The sequence below is a fragment of the Coprinopsis cinerea genome, assembly GCF_000182895.1.
Source record: "Coprinopsis cinerea okayama7#130 chromosome 6 map unlocalized cont3.6, whole genome shotgun sequence".
In the NCBI taxonomy this organism is placed as follows: Eukaryota; Fungi; Basidiomycota; class Agaricomycetes; order Agaricales; family Psathyrellaceae; genus Coprinopsis; species Coprinopsis cinerea.
Window position 1 is genome coordinate 145973 of NW_003307539.1, and position 26027 is coordinate 171999.

At 51.3% G+C, this 26027-nt stretch overlaps 7 protein-coding genes across 7 annotated transcripts; 5 read left to right on the forward strand and 2 right to left on the reverse strand.

Moving 5' to 3' along the window:
* Window positions 1-587: 587 nt before the first annotated feature.
* CC1G_15505 (hypothetical protein) lies at window positions 588-2581 on the forward strand (the record flags this gene model as incomplete). Its single annotated transcript, XM_002910918.1, has 7 exons — window positions 588-725; window positions 781-1117; window positions 1183-1330; window positions 1388-1682; window positions 1741-1953; window positions 2010-2196; window positions 2265-2581. 7 exons carry the CDS (start codon window positions 588-590, stop codon window positions 2579-2581), a joined length of 1635 nt encoding a protein of 544 aa, XP_002910964.1.
* Window positions 2582-17224: 14643 nt separating this feature from the next.
* Window positions 17225-18274, forward strand: CC1G_12938 (hypothetical protein; the record flags this gene model as incomplete). The annotated part of the gene is made up of 5 exons (XM_001841295.2): window positions 17225-17294; window positions 17353-17500; window positions 17554-17848; window positions 17907-18119; window positions 18170-18274. The coding sequence occupies 5 exons, from the start codon at window positions 17225-17227 to the stop codon at window positions 18272-18274; spliced, it is 831 nt and encodes a 276-aa protein (XP_001841347.2).
* Window positions 18275-19630: 1356 nt separating this feature from the next.
* CC1G_12546 (hypothetical protein) lies at window positions 19631-20168 on the forward strand (the record flags this gene model as incomplete). The annotated part of the gene is made up of 2 exons (XM_001841296.1): window positions 19631-19700; window positions 19762-20168. The coding sequence occupies 2 exons, from the start codon at window positions 19631-19633 to the stop codon at window positions 20166-20168; spliced, it is 477 nt and encodes a 158-aa protein (XP_001841348.1).
* Window positions 20169-20453: 285 nt separating this feature from the next.
* On the forward strand, window positions 20454-21207 carry CC1G_15506 (hypothetical protein; the record flags this gene model as incomplete). The annotated part of the gene is made up of 3 exons (XM_002910919.1): window positions 20454-20550; window positions 20837-20946; window positions 21094-21207. The coding sequence occupies 3 exons, from the start codon at window positions 20454-20456 to the stop codon at window positions 21205-21207; spliced, it is 321 nt and encodes a 106-aa protein (XP_002910965.1).
* A 261-nt stretch (window positions 21208-21468) lies between these two features.
* On the reverse strand, window positions 21469-22225 carry CC1G_12547 (hypothetical protein; the record flags this gene model as incomplete). Its single annotated transcript, XM_001841297.1, has 4 exons — window positions 21469-21758; window positions 21812-21889; window positions 21937-22116; window positions 22165-22225. 4 exons carry the CDS (start codon window positions 22223-22225, stop codon window positions 21469-21471), a joined length of 609 nt encoding a protein of 202 aa, XP_001841349.1.
* Window positions 22226-23139: 914 nt separating this feature from the next.
* On the forward strand, window positions 23140-24470 carry CC1G_12549 (hypothetical protein; the record flags this gene model as incomplete). The annotated part of the gene is made up of 4 exons (XM_001841299.2): window positions 23140-23332; window positions 23384-23607; window positions 23662-23838; window positions 23910-24470. 4 exons carry the CDS (start codon window positions 23140-23142, stop codon window positions 24468-24470), a joined length of 1155 nt encoding a protein of 384 aa, XP_001841351.2.
* Window positions 24471-24497: 27 nt separating this feature from the next.
* CC1G_12550 (hypothetical protein) lies at window positions 24498-25988 on the reverse strand (the record flags this gene model as incomplete). Its single annotated transcript, XM_001841300.1, has 4 exons — window positions 24498-24977; window positions 25032-25213; window positions 25271-25751; window positions 25803-25988. 4 exons carry the CDS (start codon window positions 25986-25988, stop codon window positions 24498-24500), a joined length of 1329 nt encoding a protein of 442 aa, XP_001841352.1.
* Between the last annotated feature and the right edge of the window lie 39 nt (window positions 25989-26027).

Consider the following 26027-nt stretch of genomic DNA (forward strand, 5'->3'; position numbering starts at 1 on the left):
CAAAGGCAAGCGTTCGGGGTCCATGACTATCAGGCGATGGCGCAGATTTCCAGGGCCAAGAGCTTCGAAGACATCGCTGATGCATAACGTGAAGACCTGGGCGCTCATCGATGGTGACTTACGGGAAGGAGGCTGCCCATACAACGCACGAACCACGCTGTCCGATTTCCCGGTGGAATTTGGCTGGGACCGCACCTACCCCGCAAGGTGAATGCCAACATTTCCGGTGCTCCACTGTACAAGCAGCGACTCTCCCTTACTTCTGGTGCCTTCTGTCGTAAACAGAACCCCAGAATTTTTTCCAAATTGCGAAATTAATGAACGATGAATGCGCCGGGCCTTTAGAGTTTCGTTATGGAACCAACATGCCTCTTCGGTGGTGTATCTCGCTACATTCCGCCTGTCCAATCTCGTTGGCTCTTGGCTAGAAGATCGCCAAGAGACGGGGGATACCCACTTGATGTCATTTTTCGAGCACCCTGTTTTGGTATACTTAAAGCAGCTCAACGACTACTGTCCTGATTCTCTAACATCCCAATACCAGATCCTGTGCACCTAGTCCAAGCTCCTCGACTCTCTTCAGCGCGATGCAGGTCCCATCAACTAAACTCCCCTATCTCCAGCGACGTGCCATAGTTCCGGTCGACGTCCGTCCTGGTAGAACTCCGGGCCAATTACCTGACATGGCGAATGTTCAGGGCGACATTTACTACATGTTCCCAAAGGTTCTGAACACCGTTGATTCTATGCTAAGGTCAAATCTAACAGTCGTTTATTTAGCGCTGGGAGCGATTCCTATGCTTCACAATCAACAATGCTGACGACTTTCGCAAAGCCCTGGACGAATATTTCCCGAGAGTCACCAACTCGAAGAAGACTATGAAAGATGTCCAAAATATCCATGACAGACCCGGCGGTAATCTCAACATAACTTCCCATGCTATCGGCTTCACAAGGAATGGATTGAATACACTTGGTATCATGGAGAAGCTTCGCGATCCCCATTTTGACCAAGGTCCACTTATCAACGAGAAGGCGAAATTGGGCGACATGGCCGAGTACGACGAGGCCTTTGTTAGCGGCAACAACCATGGCGTATTCATCATCTGCTCTGGATGTGAGTGTGATCCTTTACATTCAGTCGATAATCGACGAATTCCTAACATGAACCTCGCTTTACAGCCCAGGAGAGCTGCCTATCTGAATCGAACGCCATTAAGGACATATTTGGTAGCTCCATTACCGAGCTAGGAAACTACGAAGGTCGCGTTCGTAGTGGGGATGGTGAATTTTTTGGATGGCGGGACGGCATTTCGCAACCTGCACTAGAGTAGGGGCCATTTCAACTCTTTGAACCGTTCGTGCTTCTAACCCTTTCTTGTCATAGGGGTCTTGTACAAGCACGACCTGGACAGCGCGTCGTAAAGCCTGGCGTGATCATCATGGGGTACCCTGGAGACCCCGTTCTCGACGTTCCCACTGCGCTTCAGCGTCCGTCGTGGACCAAAGATGGCGCCTTTCTAGTCTTCAGAAAGCTGGAGCAAAACGTCCTTTTCTTCGAAGACTACATCGAGAAGAATTGGCGTTCTATCCCTGCTAACGAGCGCGGAAATGGTGTCTATCTCACAGACGAAGAGAGGAAGACACTCTTCGGCGCTCGGATGGTTGGCCGATTCAAGTCGGTAAGTTATGAGAGATTTGGACCGTCTGTTTCCAGTCACTCATTGGAATGATTCCAAGGGCGTTCCGCTTGCGTTATCGCCGTATAAAGAAGACCGCCAATATCTCCACCCTGACAAGATCAACAACTTTGACTACTCCGAGAGTTATGGGCGTTGTCCCTTCTCCGCCCACATCCGCAAGACCGCGCCTAGAAACCTCGGTCCTCACCTTACGAAAGAATTTATGGATGCTTCGGTGATTGTTCGAGCTGGCATTCCGTACGGTCCAGAGGTAAGGTTGCGATTCCGGCTGCAGATTTCCCACCTCGCTAACAGGCGACATCCCAGATCTCCATCGAGGAAAGACAAGAATGGGCAAAGATGACTTCGGAGGAGAAGAAATCTGCTAAGTGTGATCGTGGACTCCTCTTTGCTTGCTACCAGTCTTCTATTGAGAACGGGTTCTACCGCCAAACCACGCAATTCGCCAACAACTCTTTCTTCCCTCCGATCGGTTTCTTGCCCAAGAAGACTGGTATGTTTCTCTCCATCCTCACGATATCCATCCTCGACGTGAGACTGATCAGTGATCTCACACTGAAGGTCAAGACCCAATTCTTGGGGGCCCTAAATATGACAAGACACCGTTGAAGACTATTGATGATGAAGGTAATGTGATCGACGACGACAACGCCAGAACCTTCTACTCCGAGGAATTCAGCCCACCTGAATATGAAAGTCCCAACGCCGAGTTTGATGTCACCATGAAGGTGAAGAACAAGGAGGGTGATCGCTTCGAGGTTGCGGGTATCGCAAAGAAACTGCATCCGACCGCCAACGATTACGAGCAGGAGTTCTTTGTCACATCTCGAGGAGGGGATTATTATTTCATGCCGGGCCTTAGTACCTTGAAGAGCTAGGGAGCGAAGGGCCGTGGTGGCCAGTAGACAATGTTCAAGTTTCCCAACTGATTTCACACTCGAATAATGTACTTGACTGTATGGAGAGAACCAGTGAAGGGCTCCACACTGAGTTGATTAGCCGAACACGGCCATGGGAAGATTGAAAGAAATCCTGGCACTGCTTGAATGTCATCGTTCTCACCCCTGCTCAATGGGCTCCAGAGAAATGAGATGTTCTTCAATTTCCGTGTTCGTCCGGGCTCGAAAGTATCATTCACTCAGAGAAGGGAAGTCTCAAGCGTGATAAGACTAGTGACTGGAGGAACCGTTGGATCGAAGACCTGGGCTTGGTGTGGATGACTGTGGCACGCTACATCACCCTTGTGTTGGATGTGTTATCGCATCCTCGGCACGACAGAAAACATGGCAAAAAGGCAAGTACGATTGCACGCATACAAGATTCATAAAAGTACACTGATATTGATACAGATATTTATTTGACTTCTTCGGGCTCCGCGACACAAAGGCAAACGTTCCAGGTCCATGACTATCAGGCGATAGCGCAGACCTTCTGAGGCGAGGCGATGTAGTGGGTGGGTCGACTAAGGAACGGATTCGCCGGGACCTTCGTCCTCTCCCACTTCTCGTAATTGATGCCGAACATAAGCCTGGACGTCTATTTTCCACGAGTCACTAGCTCAGAGAAGACTAAGCAAGATATCCAAGATATCCATGACAGATCTGGCGCCGACCTGGACATAATTTCCAATGGCATTGGCTTTACAAAGCCTGGATTAAGGAAACTCGGTGTTACGAACATATATGCTTACTATACTGTATTACTATACCTACCTCATTTCCACCTTATGTTTTTTCATCTCAACTCATCGTCTTACTCATATTTACTGCGCATTGATGACTGCTGACTGATACTCATTAAAAACACACCAAAACCTACATACATTCCGCGGAATACGCATGTTATCCATGAGGACTACGCCTCATGGTTAACACACGTCTTCTAGTATATAAACTCTCTAGTTCTCTTAGTTAGTTTCCTCACTTCGTTCTTAATTGTTCACAACGCTATACCAAGTCTCAGTGCAAATACAAATATCCTTAATTATCACTCAAAGTCTAGCTCGAAGTTCACAAAGCTACAGGCGAAGAACTCTTGACGTAGTCACGAGTTGATTCATCGACCACAAAGTCGCTGAGTACTGGACGACACGTGCTTGTATCACGTATAGTCCATAACAGAAGAACGAAGTCTCAAACCTCCAAGGCCCACTATAACGACTAGCTATGGCCGAACAAATATTTCAGTCTGCCTGGCAGACCATCGTACAACTCTCCGGATTACCATCCACACCCGCCCTAGCCAGCGGACTTTCGGAAAAACTATCCGAAGTCCATACCATAGTCTTCTTGATAGGAGTAGGAGCAATCCTATATCAGATCTGGGGACTAGCCAACAAAGCCATCATCACAATCAGCGAGACCCTCACGGAAACTGCTCCGCATGTAGAAGGAATTAGCGGAGGCACTGCAAAGATGGCAACTGGCTTGGAAGAAATGTTGAAGAAATACGACGACTTCCTTACTCTGGAGAAAGCCCGGAAGGCGAGGGAAGAATCCAAACCCAAGTTGGATATCCCCAAACCACCCAAATTCTCAGGAAAAGCAGAAGACGTCGAAACCTTCATTCAAGCAGTGGAAACATACTTGGATAGTAAAAACGAATATGAAGCCACTGCAAGAATCCGATACATGGTCGCACTTGTGAATGAAACGGAGAAAGACAAAACCCGGAACTGGGCGTCCATTGAGTATAGGAAGATGACCGAATACAAGAAAAAGTGGCTTGAGGCGAAGGAAGCTCAGAAGACGGATCCGACCTTCACTGATCCGGAAGGGTACTACCAGTCATGGGAAGATTTCATCAATCAATTCCGAAAAATACTTCTGCCTACTCCCAAACAAGGAAACCGCAAAGAAGCAGCTCAAGCAACTTCACATGGGAAAGAACACTGTGTGATTGGTACACAGGAATGTTCAACAGCTACGCAGAAGCTACCGGATACGGTGACGAATGGGCCCTGGATCAGTACAAGGCTGGATTAAACCCCGAACTCCGACTAAGGGTCGCCACCCAATTCGCTGCCAGACCCGCGGAACAGAAGAAAGTTCCACCCACTCTCCAAGAGTGGAAGGACGCAGCCATGGAAGTGGATAGAGAGTGGCGAACAGAACGGGAATATCGCAGTGAGCCCCAACAGAAGGTCAAAGTGGTCTACAGGGACGCCCCACAAACAGCGAAACGGGAGGAGAAAGACCCTGATGCCATGGATGTTGACGCCCATCCAAACAAAGCAGTCATCCGGCACACAAAATGGGAAATGCTTCATCTGCAAGGAAAAGGGACACCCGGCGCGAGCCTGTCCAAAAGCCAAATGCGGGAATATGCCGACAACTAGGACATACAACACGAGCTTGCCCCAAACACCCTGACTCGGGAAGCTCAAACATTCGAGCCACAACAAAGGGCGAAGGATCCGAGGAGGATTTTTCATAGGGGACATCTTAAGGTCGATGGAGATCGTCCCCGAACTGTCAATTGGAACGGCGACGATCACCACCCGAAACAAACGATCGATCGTTCTACCAATTGAAATACCCGATAGTGGCATCGACACAACGGTCCTGATCGACAGCGGAGCGGATGACCTATTTATCCACCACCGGATGAGCTGACAAATATAAAATCCCTACAAAAACACTTAAAAACCCCATCAAGGTCCGAAACGTAGATGGAACTGCAAACAAACAGGGAACCATCTCACAAACGATTGAACCCATCATCAACATCAATGGACAACTACAAAAATATACTATCTATGTCACAGGTTTAGGAAAGTGGGACTTCATCTTCGGGATGCCGTGGTTACAGAACGAGAACCCCGATATCAACTGGAAACGAGGAGAGGTCAAATGGAGAAACACGATATCTCCGACCATGGAGCAAGACGATCAAGACCTTCTCCTCGCCTTCATCGAAGGAAAAGCCACGAAGGAAATCAACGAGAAATGGCTCAACGCGACCAGCACTGAAGAAAAAGATACCGACTACGAACCACCTCTTGAAGAGGATCTCAAACTCAAAATTCCCCATGCCTTTCACGAATTCTTAAGTGTCTTTTCTGAAAAAGCATCAAATCGTTTCCCAGAAAGGAAAGAGTGGGATCACGCGATCAATCTCAAGGAAGGATTCAAACCCAAATCATTTCCCATCTACAACCTCACACCGGCCGAGGAGGAAGAGACTTCACAAAATTCATTGATGAAAACTTGGCAAAGGGATATATCCGTCACTCAAAATCACCAATGGCCTCACCCATGTTCTTCGTGCCAAAGAAAGACGGAAAGAAACGCCCATGCCAAGATTACAGATATCTCAACGAATGGACGGTGAAAGACGCCTACCCATTACCTCTAATATCCGACATCATGGACCGAGTGAAAGGAAAACGATACTTCACCAAACTCGATGTCCGGTGGGGATACAACAATGTGCGCATCAAGGAAGGGGACGAATGGAAGACTGCATTCAAAACCAAGAAAGGGCTCTTCGAAGCACTAGTCATGTTCTTCGGACTCTGTAACTCACCCGCAACGTTCCAAAGAATGATGGACCACATCTTCATCGTTGAAATCGATGGGAGACTGGTGATCATCTACATGGATGACATACTCATCCCTGCAAACACCATCGAAGAACTGGAACACATGACTAAAATCGTTCTCAAGAAACTCAGGGACAACGACCTATTCCTCAAAGTCGAAAAGTGTCAATTCGCTCAGACACGAATCGAATACCTCAGCATGATCATAGAACACGACAAAATCATGATGGACCCAGAAAAGGTCAAAGGGATGGCCGAATGGCCCACCCCCGCAACGGTGAAGCAAGTACGATCCTTCTTGGGATTCGGAAACTTTTACCGAAAGTTCATCATGAAATACTCCAAGATCGCCAGACCCCTAAACGAACTCCTAACCAAGGAAAAAGAGTTCATTTGGACTGAGGAATGTGATAACACATTCAAAACCCTGAAACAATGATTCATCGAAGAACCCGTCCTTAGAATGCCGGATATGTCTAGACCATTCCAGATTGAATGTGACACCTCCAAGTACGCGTATGGAGCTGTCCTCACCCAAGAAGACGAGAATGGCAAAAGGCATCCGATAGCCTTCCTATCAAAAACCTTCACACCCACCGAACGCCGATATGAGATCTACAACCGCGAGCTCCTTGCAATAGTACGATCCTTACAACGAATGGAGACATTATGTCGTGAACAGCCGGTACAGCCCCTATTTTTCACTTTATCTTATCTGATCTGTCTCGCATCTTATCGTTTCGCTTGCCCCTATTCCTTCGCTCCTTTATTCCCTCTATGGACTCTTTCACTCATGGAACACTGCCTCGTATTACACCTTCGCCCCACTTCCATTGTTCTTATTGTTACGCACTGCCTCTTGACTCATTCTGACACTCTCTTGTTCCATTATTGTTTCATCCTTGTTCTTCGCGCAGCCTTTGCGCAGCCTCATGACCTTTCTTATTGTTCTTCGACGTTTCGCCATTTGTTTGTCATTTTGACTCATCGCGGCTATGTAGACTGTAGAATAGGTATATAAGCTAGGTAGTCTGCTCTGTATTTCCTCAGCTTGACCTCTTCGTCAATACATCGCTTCCGCCTTCATCTGCATTCGTCGCTCATCGCTCTTATCTTACTCGCCGCTCTTATCTGCTCCGCATTACTGGTCTTTGGTTTGGTTTAGTGTTCGCTCTTCGCGACATTAGGTCAAGCTACCCCCGTGCACTGGCAACGCCGATCGTTGTCCCTGCATTCCGGACCCCCTGGCACTCTGGTTGACCTGCCGATCAGGTCTTACTCTGGCAACTCTGGTTTTCCGACACCGTCAAGATTAGCTGCGCAGGATACCCACACTTCTTCGCCTCTAGTAAAGACCTCAACCCTGACAAGTGGTTTGGCATCGACTGCCACCTCGATAGCAAGGAAGAGGTTGTAGAGTGTGACAGTTCCCCCTGCCCCTACCGCCTCAGTCTCCGGCCCACCTTTCACCAGTTACGACGCCTCCAGACAGCCAGCTTCTACGCTGCTGTTTGCACCTCCGACAACGCCGTAAAAGCCCGCGAATTTGCCGAATCCAGGAAAGAAGAATCGAAGAAGAAATCCCCACCAGTAACTCCGCCGCCAACCGTCACACAGCTCTTACCAGAAGATTCTCCCCAGTCTTTCCATTCCGCCGACTCTACCCCTGCCCCAGTAACAGCAACCACCAGCACCGCACCAAAGTCCTTTCGCCCTCCGTCAACATCATCTGAAGAAGACAGTGAGGAAGAGGACGACAACGACAAGGAAGACGAAACCGAAGAAGAAGACTCCGAAACACCCGTCCCCTTTCACGTTACCTACGCCGCGTTAGCAGAAGCCCTTCCCGCAGTAACAAGTCTCCGCCGCTCCGGACACTCTACCCCCACCACAGCCCTTACCCTCACTCCTCACCGCGCCCTCACACCACTTCCCATCCCCAGGGAGTCGGAGGACACGTCTGTTGCCCAACGCTCAGATAACGAACCTCCCACTTCCACCTTATCACCATCTTTATTATCCCCACCCACTTCTCTGCCGCTCGTCCAACAAGACCCCGTTACCAAACCCGCAAAGCCTATCCCCGATCTCAGTATGTCCGACACCACTCTTCTCAAGTTGCTTGCCGAGCAACAAGAGACTACCAGGCGTATCCAGCAATCCCTGGATAAGCTCACGGCTGCTAAGACCGCTTCCACTAGAAGCCCCGTCAAAGCGCCTGAGCCCTTCAAGGGTGACTCTGGTGATACCCAGCGATTCGTCCGCTATTTCACCAACTGGGCCTCCGCCGAGTCCGAACTCAAAGGAGATGACAAGAAGTGGATCTCAGCTGCCCTCTCGTACCTTCAGGGTGCTGCTGCCTCCTGGGCTGTCCAATACCTGGATCAGATTGCCGCCCACGAGGCTGCTGCCGACGCTGCTCAGAAGGCCGCCCACCCCTGGCCCTTCAGTGGCGATTGGTCCACTTTTGTGGCTGCCTTCAAGAAACGCTTCCAACCCGCCGACCAGGAGAAAGCAGCTGAAGCCCAGCTCGAGGCCCTTACCCAGGGTAAACAATCTGCTTCCCAGTTCGCAGCCAAGTTCATGGAGATATTTCCCCGCACCAGGTCTATCCCAGAAGGATGGTATGGCACGTTTTCGTCGCAAACTCAGTTCCAACGATCGCCTCATGCTGGATCTTATCGCCATCACCAAACCGGACGATGCCAAGCCCAAGACCCTTCAAGACTACTGCGACATCGTCAACCAGAACGATTTTACGTTTCACGGAAGCAGCGCCTCCTTCTTGACCCCGACTGCCTCGTCTCGCTCTGCCCCTGCCCGTGACCCCTATGCGATGGACATCGACGCGACCCGTGTTGGACCTAGTGGCCGTTCCCGTGAGGATTTCCTCCAAGCAATGCGTGGACGATGCTTTGGTTGCGGATCCTCCGCCCACATCAAGAAGGACGGCAACCACGGCTCACTTCGTTGCAACCACTGTCAGCGTCTCGGCCACTCCGCTAACGTCTGCCAAGACAAGTTCATGGGCTATCCGCCCGGTCGAGGACTCACCCAACGTCGTCGCGTTGCTGCCACCCAGGAGGTTCCCTTCTCGCTCTTCGATGACTCTTCCACACCCGCCGCCACCATTGCTGCCACTTCGCCTGCCCCACCTGCTGCCACCTCGTCTAACGTTTCACTCGCCGATCTCTTGGTTGCTCAGAAGAACCAACAGGACATCCTGGAGCGCCTCGAGAAGATCCAACAACAGGGTTTTTGAAGCGGGTGCTTGTTCGTGCTGCAAAGCATGCACCCTTTTCACCGTCGTACGCTGTTTCTGAATATGACTCGATTTACTCCTGTACTATTAGCTCTGTGCGCGAAATACACCCCGGTTCCTCGCATTTTCGCATTCGCATCAGACTCAGAGGCAGAAACCGTACGGCGGACCCCGCAGCAATGATCGACTGTGGCGCTACTGGCAAATTCTTGGACAAGCCTTTTGTGGAAAAGCATCGGATCACCACGTACCCACTCCGACACCCCATTCGGCTCCTCAATATTGATGGGACCCCAAATCAGGCTGGACACATCACTCACTTCGCTCGCTTGGAACTCACGGTTGACGGTTACTCCGAATGGACGGACTTCCTCATCGCCGATCTCGGGGGAGAGGATGTCATCTTGGGTCTTCCTTGGCTTCGCAAGATCAACCCCCAGATTGATTGGCGCAAGGGCACCTTGGAGATTCCCCCACCTCGTGTCTCCAGTGTTACCATCGAAGAAATCCCCGACGAAGATGCACAGCCCCCTCGAAAGGAACCACCCTCCGGCAATGCTATTATCGAACAGATCTACAACGACCCTGATCCGCCTGTTCCTACCAACGAGTTCCCGGCGCCCGACCCCGACTTTGAACCAAGCGCGCCTCCTCTCTGCCGCATCCGCGCTAACCGAATGACCCGGCGGAGATGGGTTCGTAAGGGGTTGATGGGAAGACACAGGCGACGAACTTTGGTGCGCCGCTGGTTTCACCTATTCCCAACAGATCGCCGAGAAGTCCCAGAAGGCCAAGCCCCAGAAGTCGTTCGAAGAGATGGTTCCTCCCCAGTACCGACAGCACGCCTCCGTCTTCTCCGAATCCGAGTCCCATCGCCTCCCCGAACACAAGCCTTGGGATCATGCCATCGACCTCGTTGCAGGAGCACCGGCCACCATGCGCACCAAGGTCTACCCCATGTCGCAGAACGAGCAGGAGGAGCTGAACCGATTCCTCGAGGAGAATCTCAAGAAAGGCTACATACGACCGTCTAAATCGCCCCTCGCCTCCCCGGTCTTCTTCGTTAAGAAGAAAGATGGCAAACTCCGCTTCGTCCAGGATTATCGAAAGCTCAACGAGATCACGGTGAAGAACCGATATCCACTTCCCCTCGTCTCTGACATCGTCAACCGACTCCGTGGTGCCAAGTATTTCACCAAGTTCGACGTTCGATGGGGCTACAACAACATCCGCATCAAAGAAGGAGATGAATGGAAGGCCGCCGTTCGCCACCAACCAAGGACTCTTTGAGCCCCTGGTCATGTTTTTCGGCCTCACCAATTCCCCAGCAACGTTCCAGGCCCTCATGAACTCGATATTCTCGGACCTCATCGCTTCAGGAAAGGTCGCTGTTTATTTGGACGACATTCTCATCTTCACGGCCACCCTTGACGAACACCGCCAAGTCGTGCACGAGGTCCTCCATCGGCTCAAGAAACACGACCTCTACCTTCGTCCGGAGAAATGCGAGTTTGAGCGGGAGGAGATCGAGTACCTCGGTCTGGTCATCAGGGAGGGAGAAGTCCGTATGGACCCTGCCAAGGTAGAAGCTGTTCGCAACTGGCCTGTTCCCCGCAACCTTCGCGCCGTCCGTGGATTTTTGGGTTTCGCCAACTTCTATCGCCCCGTTTTATCAAGGACTTTGCTACCATCGCCCCGGCCTCTCAACGATCTCACCAAGAAGGACATCCCTTGGCAGTGGAACGAACCGCAACAACAAGCCTTCGATACCCTCCGAAACGCGTTCACCTCCGCTCCAATACTGACACTATGGGACCCCGACCGTCCAACCCGCGTTGAAGTAGACGCCTCTGGCTTTGCTACTGGAGGAGCCCTCCTTCAGAAGCTCGACGATGGACTCTGGCATCCTGTTGCCTTCCGCTCCGCCTCCATGCAACCAGCCGAACGCAACTACGAAATCTACGACCGAGAAATGCTGGCTATCATCGAAGCACTCAAGGACTGGCGACATTTCCTGGAAGGACTCCCCAAACCGTTCGAGATCGTCACCGATCATTCCAACCTGGAATACTGGCGCACGGGCACAAGACCTTAGTCGACGACAGGCCCGGGTGGTCCCTCTATCTTTCCCGTTTCAACTTCACGCTCACCCATCGTCCCGGAAAGGCCAACACCCAAGCCGATCCCCTGTCCCGCCTCGACATTCATCAGGTCGCAGACGCAGAGGATAACAAACAACAAGTCGTTCTCAAACCAGAATTGTTTGCCAAGCTCGCAGCCGCCCACACCGTCCTTGCCAACCCCCTCGAAGACCGACTGCGTCGAGCCAGCGCCCGTGAATCTCAGGTCTTAGACGGACTCGCCCAGCTCCGTAAGTCAGGACCTCGCCGTCTCACATCTGGACTTCCCGAATGGGAAGAGGACAACGGCCTTGTGTACTACAAGGGCCGTGTGTACGTACCCCCGGACGACGAACTCAGGCGCGATGTCCTCAAGCAGTGTCATGACGACCCCACGTCCGGACACCCCGGAGTGCACGGAACCCTCGAGCGAGTTGAACGACAGTACTGGTGGCCCACGATGCGGGCTTTCGTCAAGAAGTACGTCGACGGTTGCGATGTCTGCGCCCGGAGAAAGCATACCCAGCACCCGCGGGCTGCCACCCGGCCTTTGGACGTTCCCGAAGGGCCTTGGGAGACAGTAGGAGTCGATCTCATCACCCAGTTACCGGAAGCCCATGGACACGACGCGATCATCGTCTTCACCGATCACTACAGCAAGGGTTCTTCATGCTCTCCCCTGTACATCCGACATCACCACCGAAGGCGTTGCAGACATCTACTACCGTGAAGTATTCCGTCTCCATGGTCTCCCACTCCGGTTCATCAGTGATCGAGGCCCTCAGTTCGCTTCTAAGGTCATGCGCACCCTCCTCAAGCGTCTCGGAATCGAGTCCAACCTCACCACCGCCTATCACCCTCAAGCCAATGGACAAACCGAACGGGCCAACCAGGAAATCGAGAAGTATCTCCGTCTTTACGTCTCTCGCCGACAGGATGACTGGGACAAGCACCTACCGATGGCTGAATTCGTGATCAACTCCCGCGTCCACTCTGCCCATGATCGTTCACCTTTCGAAGTTCTCTATGGGTATATTCCCCACTTCAACATCCCCATTGGCAAACGGACCGACCTTCGCCCCGTTGATGAACGTGTTCAGCAGCTACAAGAAGCCCGCAAGGATGTGGAAGCTGCCTTACGTCTCGAGAAGGCCCAGCAGAAGGATGCGTACGAGTCCGGCAAGCGAACGGCTCATCAATTCAAGGTTGGCGACTACGTTTGGCTTAACGCGAAGGACATCCAGATCAAGGTTCCGTCCCGCAAACTCGGCGACCTCCAACTCGGCCCGTACAAGATTACCGAACGCATCGGCGACCTCGACTACCGCCTCGAACTTCCCCCGTCCCTCTCCCGCATTCATCCTGTGTTCCACGTCGACAAGCTCTCCCCCTGGAAAGGCAATGATGTCAATGGCATTTTGCCACCCCCGCCTGAGCCTGTCGAACTGGAGGGGGAGCTTGAATACGAGGTTCACGACATCCTGGACAGCCGTTGGAGAGGTCGAGGAAAGAATCGCAAACTGGAGTATTTGGTCAGTTGGAAGGGTTATGGGGTCGACGGACGACACTTGGGAACCGGAGGAGAACTTGGAGCACGCGCCCGAGATCGTGAAGGAGTTCCACCAGCGACACCCCTCTGCACCACGCCGAATTTCCGCTACCATCTTCAGCTCTCTCCCATGGCGCCCACTCGAGAATTTCACCGACGCCCCGCCTACCGACTTTGACTGGGAACTGGGACGCCGCCTACCGTTGGTCATCGAGGACGATGAGGCTTAGAAGGGGGGTAATGTCGTGAACAGCCGGGTACAGCCCCCTATTTTTCACTTTATCTTATCTGATCTGTCTCGCATCTTATCGTTTCGCTTGCCCCTATTCCTTCGCTCCTTTATTCCCTCTATGGACTCTTTCACTCATGGAACACTGCCTCGTATTACCCTTCGCCCCACTTCCATTGTTCTTATTGTTACGCACTGCCTCTTGACTCATTCTGACACTCTCTTGTTCCATTATTGTTTCATCCTTGTTCTTCGCGCAGCCTTTGCGCAGCCTCATGACCTTTCTTATTGTTCTTCGACGTTTCGCCATTTGTTTGTCATTTTGACTCATCGCGGCTATGTAGACTGTAGAATAGGTATATAAGCTAGGTAGTCTGCTCTGTATTTCCTCAGCTTGACCTCTTCGTCAATACATCGCTTCCGCCTTCATCTGCATTCGTCGCTCATCGCTCTTATCTTACTCGCCGCTCTTATCTGCTCCGCATTACTGGTCTTTGGTTTGGTTTAGTGTTCGCTCTTCGCGACACATTACCTCCAGGGATCAGAATTCGCCACCCATATCCTTTCTGACCCACAAGAATCTCACCTATTTCAGAACAACCACAAAAACTCAACGATCGGCAAGCACGATGGTCCCTAATACTATCCGAATACTACTATAATCTCAAGAATATGCCCGGCAACAAGATGATTCAAGCCGACGCCCTTTCTCGAAGACCCGATCACATACCCGAAAAAGACGAAAATGACCTACCAACTATTTTATTAAAAGAAGAATTATTTATCGACGAACTTGACACGGATACCTCCATAGGTTTGATTGATCTTGAACTCCAAAAACGCATTGATCAATCTACAGGAATGGATCAAACCGCGATTGAGGCCATGAAAACCCTAGTCGAAGGCGGATCAAATGAAATGAAACAGGGACTCCACGATTGGACGGTCATTACCGAAGATGCGAAAGACCACACTCTTCTACAAGAGCCGACAATATATTCCGAAAGACAATAACATCCGAAGAGAGATTGTTCAACGATATCACAACGCCGAGACTGCTGGACATCCTGGAGAACTGGAAACATTCCACGCCATCAAGAATCATTACTACTGGCCCGGAATGAAGATGTTTATCAAATCATACATCCAGGGATGTGCACAATGTCAGCAATTCAAAATCAAGAGAAATCCCCACAAGATCTCCCTAATGCCTATAGAAGGGAATGATCGACCGTTCGGTTATGTTGTCATTGACATGATCACGGATCTGCCAGAATCAAACGGATATGATTCAGTCCTGACCATGGTGGACCACGGTCTCAGTAAGGGGGTGATCTTTGTTCCAACAAAGAAAACGGCAACTGCCGACGATATCGCAAAACTCCTTATGGAGAATCTCTTCAAACGCTTCGGATTACCGGATAAAATTGGCTCTGATAGGGGTCCCCAATTCGCAGCAAAAGCTCTCAGAGAACTGTTCCGTCTCATTGGAATAGACTCTTCGCTATCCACAGCATATCATCCACAAACTCAAGGAGCCATTGAACGAGTACATCAGGAATTGGAGACGTACTTATCGATCTACTGCATCACTAACCAAGAATCGTGGGCAGACAAACTAGCCCTCGCTGAATTCACATACAACAGCCGAAGGCATGCAGATCGAAAACACATCTCCATTCGAACTCATCATGGGGTTCCAACCCAAAGCCTTACCAACAATGTTCTCCAAGACTCAATTCCCATCAGTGGAAGAACGACTCAGAGCTCTGGAAGAAGATAGAAGAGAAGCTGTGGCAGCACACGAGCTTGCCAGATCAAGAATGGCCCAACGAATAAAGGGGACACCAAGACCTTTCCGCAAGGGTCATCGGGTGTGGCTGGAAGCCAGAAATATCAAGCTCCCATACTCCAAGAAAATGACAACAAAACGAGAAGGTCCCTTCGAAATCACCGAAGTCCTGGGACCAAACATGTTCCGCCTCAAACTGCCCCCCGACCTGGAGAATCCATGACGTCTTCCATGCAACTCTACTTTCCCCATACTGTCGAAACAGAAACACACGGACCCAATTACACACTCCCTTCTCCCGAATTAATTGATGGGGAAGAAGAATATGAAATCGACAAAATCCTCAAACATCGAGTCGTGAGGAACCCAACGACAATTCCTAGTGTCATGGAAAGGATACCCTCTCTCCGAAGCAGAATGGAAAAAGGAAAAAGAACTTTCCCATGCTAAGGAACTCCCTCAAGGCGTACAAACGAAAACACAAGCTCACATGAGGAAGCCACATGCCCAACATGCACATCTCATAAACCTGAAACATGAAAAACTCAAGGACGACATGCACCCTTATCTTAGAGCATGAAGACAACATGAGACGTTTATCTTGAACATCCCTCAAACACATGCCCCATGACATCAACCAAGTAAACACGAGGACGCAGACTTAAAAGAAGGAAGGAAGACTCGATTGAGAGAACAACAGACTCCCCAACTTCATTCGACGAGCCACTTCCACCTAACAACATGTCTGCTCCTCGATACAACTACTTCGCCCCTGCTATGCCCGTTCCCCCTCTCAACGAGGAGGAATCCCTTTTCATGGTCACCAACGCCCAGTACGCCGTCCGACTCGAGAATAGACTTCTCGAGACCCCTGGTGCTGAGCCCGTCGCTCGCATCGTCTCTATCGGGCACATGATTGCCCTCATCATTGCCCAACTTATGGGCATAGTCAACACCCTCCACCAGTTCGTCTTCGGGATTCACGAACACCTCGTACACCGTCCCGAAATCACCGACCTCGTACTGGAGCTTCGAAACCCCCAACCTGAAGCTCCAGGTCCCCAGCTCTATCACCACGTTCCCCAACATTCTCCTCCACCTCCTATGCCTATCCCTGACGACATTCCTTCACCTATTATGCAACAACCACCTCAACCTCGTATGCCGACCCCCGGACCATCCTCCACCATCATATACCGAGCAACTCTACGAGATACTTCATTCGATCCCAACGACCTTCCTCCGCTTCAGTATCCTCCTACACCAACGCCTCCATCTGTTCCCCCGAAAGAGATCATCGACGTCGATGATCCTACTCAACCATGGAATCAACCTTTAGGCTCTAAACTAAACCCAATTTGGGTTCGCGACTTTATCTCCCGCCTTCGTCAAATTGGAATTCCGACATGCAACCTCTGCCGAAAGACGGGTCACCTTGCTAGCCGATGCAAGGGCAAAGGTAAACTCCAGGAGTAGTTTAACTCTAGTAGGGGGGTAATGTTACGAACATATATGCTTACTATACTGTATTACTATACCTACCTCATTTCCACCTTATGTTTTTCATCTCAACTCATCGTCTTACTCATATTTACTGCGCATTGATGACTGCTGACTGATACTCATTAAAAACACACCAAAACCTACATACATTCCGCGGAATACGCATGTTATCCATGAGGACTACGCCTCATGGTTAACACACGTCTTCTAGTATATAAACTCTCTAGTTCTCTTAGTTAGTTTCCTCACTTCGTTCTTAATTGTTCACAACGCTATACCAAGTCTCAGTGCAAATACAAATATCCTTAATTATCACTCAAAGTCTAGCTCGAAGTTCACAAAGCTACAGGCGAAGAACTCTTGACGTAGTCACGAGTTGATTCATCGACCACAAAGTCGCTGAGTACTGGACGACACGTGCTTGTATCACGTATAGTCCATAACACTTGGTATCTGTGAACACCTTTGCGATCCTCATTTTGACCAAGGTTCCCTTGTCAATGAGAGGAACTTTCTGGGAGACATGTCCGAGTACCACCCTGCATTTTCCACTAGCGGCAACAACCATGGCATATTCATCATCTGCTCTAAATGTGAGTTCAGCCCCACTCAACATTCAACAAGCTGCTAACAGACTCTCTCGCCTTGCAGTCCAACAGAGTTGCCTAGAGGAATCGAACACCATCAAGGGGATATTTGGTAGTTCCATCACCGAGTTGGGAAACTTCGAAGGTCGTGTTCGTAGTGGCGACGGAGAATTCTTTGGTTGGAGGGATGGTATTTCCCAGCCTGCTCTCCAGTAGGTGTCCTCTAAGACATTTCAGGTGTAAGCTTCTGATTTTTTCGCTGAAGGGGCCTCGGTAAAGCATGTCCTGGACAGCGCCTTGTAAAGCCCGGTGTGATCATCATGGGTTACCCTGGGGACCCCGTTGTCGATGCTCCTACTGCGGTTCAGCGCCCGCCGTGGACCAAAGAAGGCTCCTTCCTGGTCTTTAGGCAGCTGGAGCAAAATGTCCTCTTCTTCGAGGAGTACATTGAACAGAACTGGCGTTCCATTCCTGCTAACGAGCCAAGAAATGGTGTCTATCTCACGGATGAAGAGAGGAAGAAACTCTTCGGCGCTCGATTGGTTGGGCGATTCAAGTCGGTAAGCTACCAGAGATTGAAACCTCCTTTCTCATTCGGCTCATTGGATTAACTCCAAGGGTGTTCCTCTTGCGCTCTCACCATACAAAGAAGATTTAAAATATCTCCATCCTGACCAAATCAACAATTTCGACTACTCTGAGCAAGACGGACGCTGTCCCTTCTCCGCTCACATCCGGAAGACCGCGCCCAGAAATGTCGGTCCTTACCTTACAAAAGAGTTCGTGGATGCCTCGGTAGTCATTCGAGCGGGTATTCCGTATGGTCCAGAGGTAAGGTTGCAATCCGGCTGCTGACGTTCAGCTCGCTGACGACATCCCAGATTACCAGGGAAGAAAGGGAAGAATGGGCAAAGAAGAATCTCGAAGAGAAGATCTTCGCCAAGTGTGAGCGTGGCCTTCTCTTTGCAGGGCACTCAGTAAGGTGAGGACATGGTACATGTCCTACCTTGGCGATCCACAACCCCATCCACCATGTGATACCTCGCCTAGCTTTGCCCTAAAGAAGGCACAAGAACCATATCCCAGCTGGACCCTTCCAACAGCACAGCTCCCGTGTCATAGCTGTGTTCTGCGGGACAGGCGGCTGGCCCTCGGGGGTCCTGCTCTTGATGGGGCATGTCCCAGCTGCCTCCCGCTGTTTGAACATAACACATGTCCCAGCTGGATCTCCCAAATCCACAGCATCCATGTCACAGCTGTGTCCTCTTGGTCAGGAGGCTGCCCCGGGGGCCTGTTGCCAATCTCAATACAGCATGTCCGAGCTGCCTCTGGCCGTTTGAACATGACCCATGTCCCAGCTGGATCTCCCAAATCCACAGCATCCATGTCACAGCTGTGTCCTCATGGTCAGGAGGCTGCCCCGGGGGCCTGTTGCCAATCTCAATACAGCATGTCCGAGCTGCCTCTGGCCGTTTGAACATGACCCATGTCCCAGCTGGATCTCCCAAATCCACAGCATCCATGTCACAGCTGTGTCCTCTTGGTCAGGACCTAGGGTCAATACTGGCTCCCATTAACCACAAATAATGATCAGGACATTGAAGTAACCTATACACAGGATGCTCAGCCTAAATGGTTAGTAGTCCATACCTCTACAGTTGGTCTAACGAAGTTGTCACCTAAATCGCTCCACAGACAGTGACCCACACGAAGTTTGCACCGGTGTCCGCAGGTGTGTAAACCCCGCACAGTCGGTAGTCTACTGTCCGCACTCGGTCCGCACCGGTGTCCGCAGGTGTATAAACCCCGCAGTCCGTAGTCTACTGTCCGCACTACCGGTGTCCGCAGGTGCGTAAACCCCGCAGTCCATAGTCTACTGTCCGCACTTGGTCCGCACCGGTGTCCGCAGTTGTGGGGACTTATGGACCGGTCCAAGTGCGGACAGTAATCGCGGACCACGGACCTGCGGCCGGTTGTTTGACGTTGCTTGTCAAACCTGACCCCGAACCAAGAACAAGTCCGTGTCGGCAGTTCAAGTGCTCATACGACATATTATTTTGCTTTATTCCGCGGCGCTGTAGTCAAGTGGTGACTTCGTTTCCTGACCAAGGAGACGTTGGGGGTTCGATTCCTCTGCAGCGACAAGCTATGGAGATAATTTGGTGCACGGGCCAATCCCCATGCATCAAATTATCTCCATAGGTTTCATCTACATTTTTTCTTTCGCTTTTCCATTGATCAATGGCTGGTTTTGTCAAAACTTTTAGCCCCGTCGTCCATCACCTATAAACTGCGCAACCATAACATCCGGACTTTAGCTGAGAGCTTCCATAATCTCCCTCATGACTCCTCTTGAAGCACAAGTAGCCGATAGCATCTTGGCCATCCTCCAATTAGGCCTTGAGATTCAAGGTGTGTATTTTCCCCAAAATGTCTTATGCCAGGATTGAAACGTTTGTTTTATTTCCGCCAGAACAACATCGCCTTTATTTGATGTGCAGGCACAGTGCAATGCTCTTCCAGCGACTCGAGGCTGAGCAGAAACAAAACGTGGAGAACCTGAGACAAGAAGCCGCGCGCTTGCAGGGGGAGGTTGGGAATGGGGTTCCTGTTTGCCTGGAGGCTGCAGATCTTGTTGGAGACGACCCTGATATGCTTGGGATGCAGGGGATAGCGCACGCGCAAGAGGCCCGCAAGGCAACACTCAAACAACTAACCCAAACCCTCCTGGAGACCGCTGCCCGTCTCAAGAAGGAAGTGGAAAGGGAACACGAGACAGAAGGGGACGGATATGCTGTGGATCGACCTATTGAACTGGACAACGAGGGCAGGCAAACTCGAGGTGGAAGGATGGTTGATGAGCCAATCATTATTGAATAAGCGCTATACGTCACTTGCAATTGAATTCACTCGCCACTATTCACAAATGCATTGTCTATATCTTGTTGGTCTATGTACCTTCATCAGGTACTCATTTAAATGTCCGCACCGGAACATCCGCACCCTCGCAGGTGGGTGGAGTAATGCGAGTATCTGTAAGCTCGAACGTCCTCACCGGAACGTCCGCACCTCACAGGTGCGAGGACTTGCCCAAGTATCCGCAGGCTTGTACGTCCTCACCCTCTCAGGTCCCACAGGTAACAGGTATGCGCGGGTATGCGCGCGATGGTCCGCACCCTCGCAGGCAAAACTGTCCGCACCCTGAGAGCCCGAACGTCCGCACCTCGCCGATGTGAGGACTTGCCCAAGTATCCGCAGGCTCGTACGTCCTCACCCTCTCAGGTCCCGCAGGTAAGAGGTATGCGCGGGTATGCGTTCGAATGTCCGCACCTCGAAGGTCAAGGTCTGCTGCTGGCTCGAACGTCCGCAGGCACAAACACCATCCTCACGTGCGAGTATCCGTAAGCTTGAAGGTCCGCATCCTCACGGGTCAAAGTCCGCACGCGAACCTCCGCGTTTGAATGTCCGCACCTCGAGCACCTCGCCGATGTGAGGACTTGCCCAAGTATCCGCAGGCTCGTACGTCCTCACCCTCTCAGGTCCCGCAGGTAAGAGGTATGCGCGGGTATGCGTTCGAATGTCCGCACCTCGAAGGTCAAGGTCCGCTGCTGGCTCGAACGTCCGCAGGCACAAACACCATCCTCACGTGCGAGTATCCGTAAGCTTGAAGGTCCGCATCCTCACGGGTCAAAGTCCGCACGCGAACCTCCGCGTTTGAATGTCCGCACCTCGAGCACCTCGCCGATGTGAGGACTTGCCCAAGTATCCGCAGGCTCGTACGTCCTCACCCTCTCAGGTCCCGCAGGTAAGAGGTATGCGCGGGTATGCGTTCGAATGTCCGCACCTCGAAGGTCAAGGTCCGCTGCTGGCTCGAACGTCCGCAGGCACAAACACCATCCTCACGTGCGAGTATCCGTAAGCTTGAAGGTCCGCATCCTCACGGGTCAAAGTCCGCACGCGAACCTCCGCGTTTGAATGTCCGCACCTCGAAGGTCAAGGTCCGCATCCGAACGTCCGCACCTCGCGCGTAGGAGGTATCCGCACGAAGGTCCGCACCCAGGTCAGATTCTCAGGTTCACAAGTCCGCACCAACCGTCCGCACACAAACAGGCCTCATACTCAGTGAACGGGTTTCAGCCGGGTGGACGAAAACATAACACATGCATTGCAAAGGCAAGTACTACAGAGTGTGGCTTTGCTGGGCAGAGGCAAGCTGGACCACCTGGATTCGATCACACAGGTCGTCCTTCAGTTCCACCTCCCCAATTTCGTGACAGAGCTCCTTTACTTTGGCAATCAAATGAACGCCACCTTGAAATGCCTCAGCGGCAAACGACTTTGTGGTTTTCCGGAGGATCGCTTTTTGAGCCCGCTCAATGTCGAGAAACGGTTGCGCGCGGTTGTGGTGTCTGGCCTGCCTGTCGCAAGTCTCCATCAAGTCAATGACCCCACACCAAACTTGGGCGATACCTGCAGGCGAGTATGTCAGAAACCCGTAGCACCATGCCTTCCAGGGAACTTACGATGGAGAAGCGTCAAGGTCGCACATAGCGCATAGCCGCAGACTTCGAACAGCTCCATGGTCTCCTTGTCACGTGCGTCTACAACCACTTTAGTCCACAGCACCTTCCACAGGCAGACTACTCACTGAGATGCTTGGAGGCCAGCTCGGGAACTCTCTCGGCATACTCCACCGCCCGGGGAAGCTCCTTTTTCAAAAGGATTTGGAGAAACCGGACTTGAGAAACATCCACCTCATGGCCGCCGTCGAGCACGATTACACCGCTATCCTGAACCCCCGAGAGCTCACGAATTTTTATGCGCAAAGCTGCAAATAGGTGAGAAAATCGGTAGAACAATAGAATAAGAGACATACTTGTAATCAACTCCAATTGAAGTTCCACTTGCGCTACTTGGTCTCTGATACAAATGCACATGATGGAGGGGAAGCAAGGAACGAAGATGGAACACAAGAGGGGAAGGATATTTATTGCGAGGCTTAATCTCCTATCTCAATGGGGAAATAAAATGTACTTATGCGCGGTTTGGGCTATCGAGCTCCTCCTTTTCCAACAGATTGCGGATGCGGACATGCCATCATAGGATCCGCGGGGACTGGCAAATCAGCGGACCCGAGTCAATCCGCAGGCACGGATCAGTATAACGGAACGGACCTCTCAATTCTGATCACGAAGAGGCGAGATAACGAAACTCGATTGCGGAGACGGCGCGCGACAAACCAATACACTACAAGAACTCCATCCTCATCTCCATCTGCCAAATAACCGCTGACCCTAGCTCAATGGATTCGCGGAGCAGGTCGAGCTCTGCAATCAACTGCGAGAACTCCTCGTCAAGGTTTGCAAAAGAGGGGGGTATCTGGTCCAGCTCGCTTAATCCCTCGTCCACCGAAATTTTGAAGTGAGCAATTCCTTCGACTACTCGCCGATATCGAGAACCAAATCTACTGTGGACTACAGACCTGGTCAAGGATGCGGTCTTCGAGCAGGTGGAATGGGATATCCATACCTCGTCTGAGGCGTGCTAGCCTGTCCTCGATTTCACTTTTCACTGCGCGTCGTCGAATTGTTGTTCCCCTCATCTGGACTGTGCAGGTGATTGTCATTATAATTCCACGGAAAATTAACGTGTTAGGCTGACCTTGTAGTGTTTCGATGTGGTACAGTGCTAGGTGGGCCACAAGTGACTCGAGACCTTTATAGTAGAACGAGAAACCGCCCACGTGATCCTAGCGCACTCCCATGAAACTTCAGGCCCTCAGGCCCATCAAGATCCTTTTATTTTAACCCAGTTGTCACTGTCTTTCAGCTAAGAACCCCTTTCACACGAGATGCGAGCCTTTCGGGAACCCCTCCCTCCTGGAGCAAGTCTAGTCGAACGCCTGGGCCGTCACGCCCAAGCTCGAATGCGACAGAGGTTCTCCTCGGGTGCTCCTATACCGTCCCAACCATTGGTGCCTCTCCCTCTCCAGGTAGAATGTGAGAATATCGCCGACACGGCGTACATTGCCCTTCAGAATGAAGGTGAGCATCGCACACGTGTTCATGCTCCCAAACTTACGTTTATACCTACAGAAACACTTGACTGGTCCATAACAGATTGGTACAGCAAGAATCGCAAGCGCAGCGCGGTCGCCGATGAAAAATCGATAAACGCGATGGAATCCGCATTCCCGCCATCCTCTAGGGTGAATCGCCTAGGTAAACCGATACTCAGGCAAACCCCTTGTGTCGTCAAGGATCGCAACGGGCGAATTCTTACCTGGTATCTTCCCAACTCGATCCTCCCTGAACGACAAGTGAGTGTCGACGAGTAATCAAGCGAGTTGCACTCTCCCTCACATGCGAAGCAGAAGGAAATAGAAGATGCCATTCGATGGCATTCATCCTCTCACGAATCGTCTCCCTTCCTCGTGAGGGACAATGGCAACTATCGCGACCACGCCTCACTTTTTACCCAAGGCGAGGATCTGACGTTCAAGCCCGGCGTAGTCACTTACTCCTCTGCGTGGCCGATGCAGGGCCATCCCGTACGTACTACATTACTTCCCCTTTTCCAGCCTTCTAAAATAGCCTTCTAAAATGAACCCACTGTATCCAGGATACCTTGGCTCCTTCAGCCAACCTCAAGAACCGACGGCAGGGTAGCCTTGAGTTCATCGAGCGGATATCTGAAAGTGTCGCTGTCCTCGGAGCGATTTTGGCCGTCATACATCCCGCTCTTTTTGAAATGGGCTTGGAGATGCTGGCCGGGCTCAATTCGGGCATCATCCCCGCCGGTGACCTTGAACATCTCAGAACACTCCTCAAATATTGGAGCTCCCCGTTCACCGCCTTCTCCCTCATCAACAACCGAAGGACCGATCTCCATCGCGATGTCTGTAGTCCGGTATATGTTTACGACTTGCTCTACACCGGCGGCAACTACGTGAACGGGAGAATTGAGATTCGAGGTATCGGCATCAGGTGCCGTTACGATCCTGGTACTGTCGTAGCGACATTGGCTTCATGCTTCCCTCATGGCGTTCCTCCAGTGGACGGTGAGCGGGTTTGCATCGCACATTTTTTCCGTGAACAGGCTCTTGAACATCTCCCATTTTATCGACCCCCAGTATTGCCTACACACCTCACGTTGAACCATTTTTATAGCCACAATGATTAGACAAGCAAAGGACTTGTGTAACTAGTGCTAATCATACGTCTTATTCAGTTGCTCCAGCTCGGACTCCCAATGCTTGCTCCACCTTTCACGGACACAAGCAACCCTTTTAATTTGGTCCTTCAATCGTGATCGCTCCTCGTCCGCAGCCTTCTTGAGGGACATCAGTGTCCTCAGTTGGCGAAGGATTTTCTGACGGCGCACTGCGAGATCATCAAGGGAAAGAGTGGAAAGGGGCAGCCTCGCCATGCGGAGTTCCAGCCATTCTTGATATACCTCTTCCAGTGGTCGGTCAGTCCGAAACCCAAAAACTTGGGTGTCGATCCAGGTTGGTCGGTGCCTCCTGTCCCCGACTTCGAGCTGGTCGGAAGGTATCTTCCCCGCAAACAGCCCATCCAGCACAACACGATTTTCCATCCAGCGGAACACCTTAGTGAACGACACGAGATTGAGGTCCCGCCCAATGTCCTCTGCGGACAAAACCACACCTAGAACCCACATGGCAGCCTGCTGAACGAACGGTTGAGTCGTAAATGGGTTGGGTTTAAGAGGAAAGCCACCTACAAACTCGATACTCAATCGCACGACGTATTCAATACGGAGGTCACGAGCCATGGTCATAGAGGGTGCTTCCTGGATTGCGATGTAAATTCTGTCGGCAATAAAAAAAAAGAAGTCCTTCCATTCTTCCTGATCAGTCGGCTTGGTGCAGTGGGCGACCATGTCGAGGTCCAGCCCACTCAGTTCTAAAGCGGAAGAAAATGTCATTTATTTGCCTCCTAACCAGAGGTGAAGCTAAATACCAGGTGCGTCTGCGGCATCTTCACCCTGTTCCTGCTTCAAAATTCGGAGGGTCGACCTCACCCTCCTGGCGCCGTCTCGATTGGCCTTCAATTCCTCGTCGACGATCTCCAACGACGCCCTCAGCAAAGATCGAGCTTCCCGCAGAGCATCCAGTGTCAACTCGGAGAGGACAACGGTGGCGGGTGGCGGAGAAGGCAAGGTTCGCGTGAGCGTCGCAGATTGTCTCCTCCAAATTGCCACTAATTCGTCGAAGCTGAACTTCATCCGGTCGTTCCCAGGCATCCACCAGGCCTCAACATATTGGTTGAGGACGCGATCCCTTTCCCCTTCTCCATCCTGAACCTTGATCTCGATTAGGAGCGGGTCGACCTGCCCTTCGTTGTCGTAGAACATCTGGAATAGGTCGCGGAAACATTTCGGCGCTACAATGGAATGAGGATGCTTGATTGTCGCAGTTGCCAGGCAGAACGCCGTCATAGACTAGAAATCAAAGAGTTAATTCAAATCGAGAGTTTGTAATTCATGGCTCACAATTTCATGGAACAGCGCAGAAAGGAACAGTGCCCTGTCCTCCTTTGAGATTACCGGGTATTGAACGACATAGAAGACTCCCGCAGCCCGGTGACGACTTGATAAGTAGTCGATAAGCGACTGCCAGCCGACGTTTGTGAGGGTGAGCAAAGCTTGAGAGCTGCCAGGGAGAGGCCAGCTTGCCATGATGTAGAATCAAGTCAACCCGAGTAAAATTTCAAACTC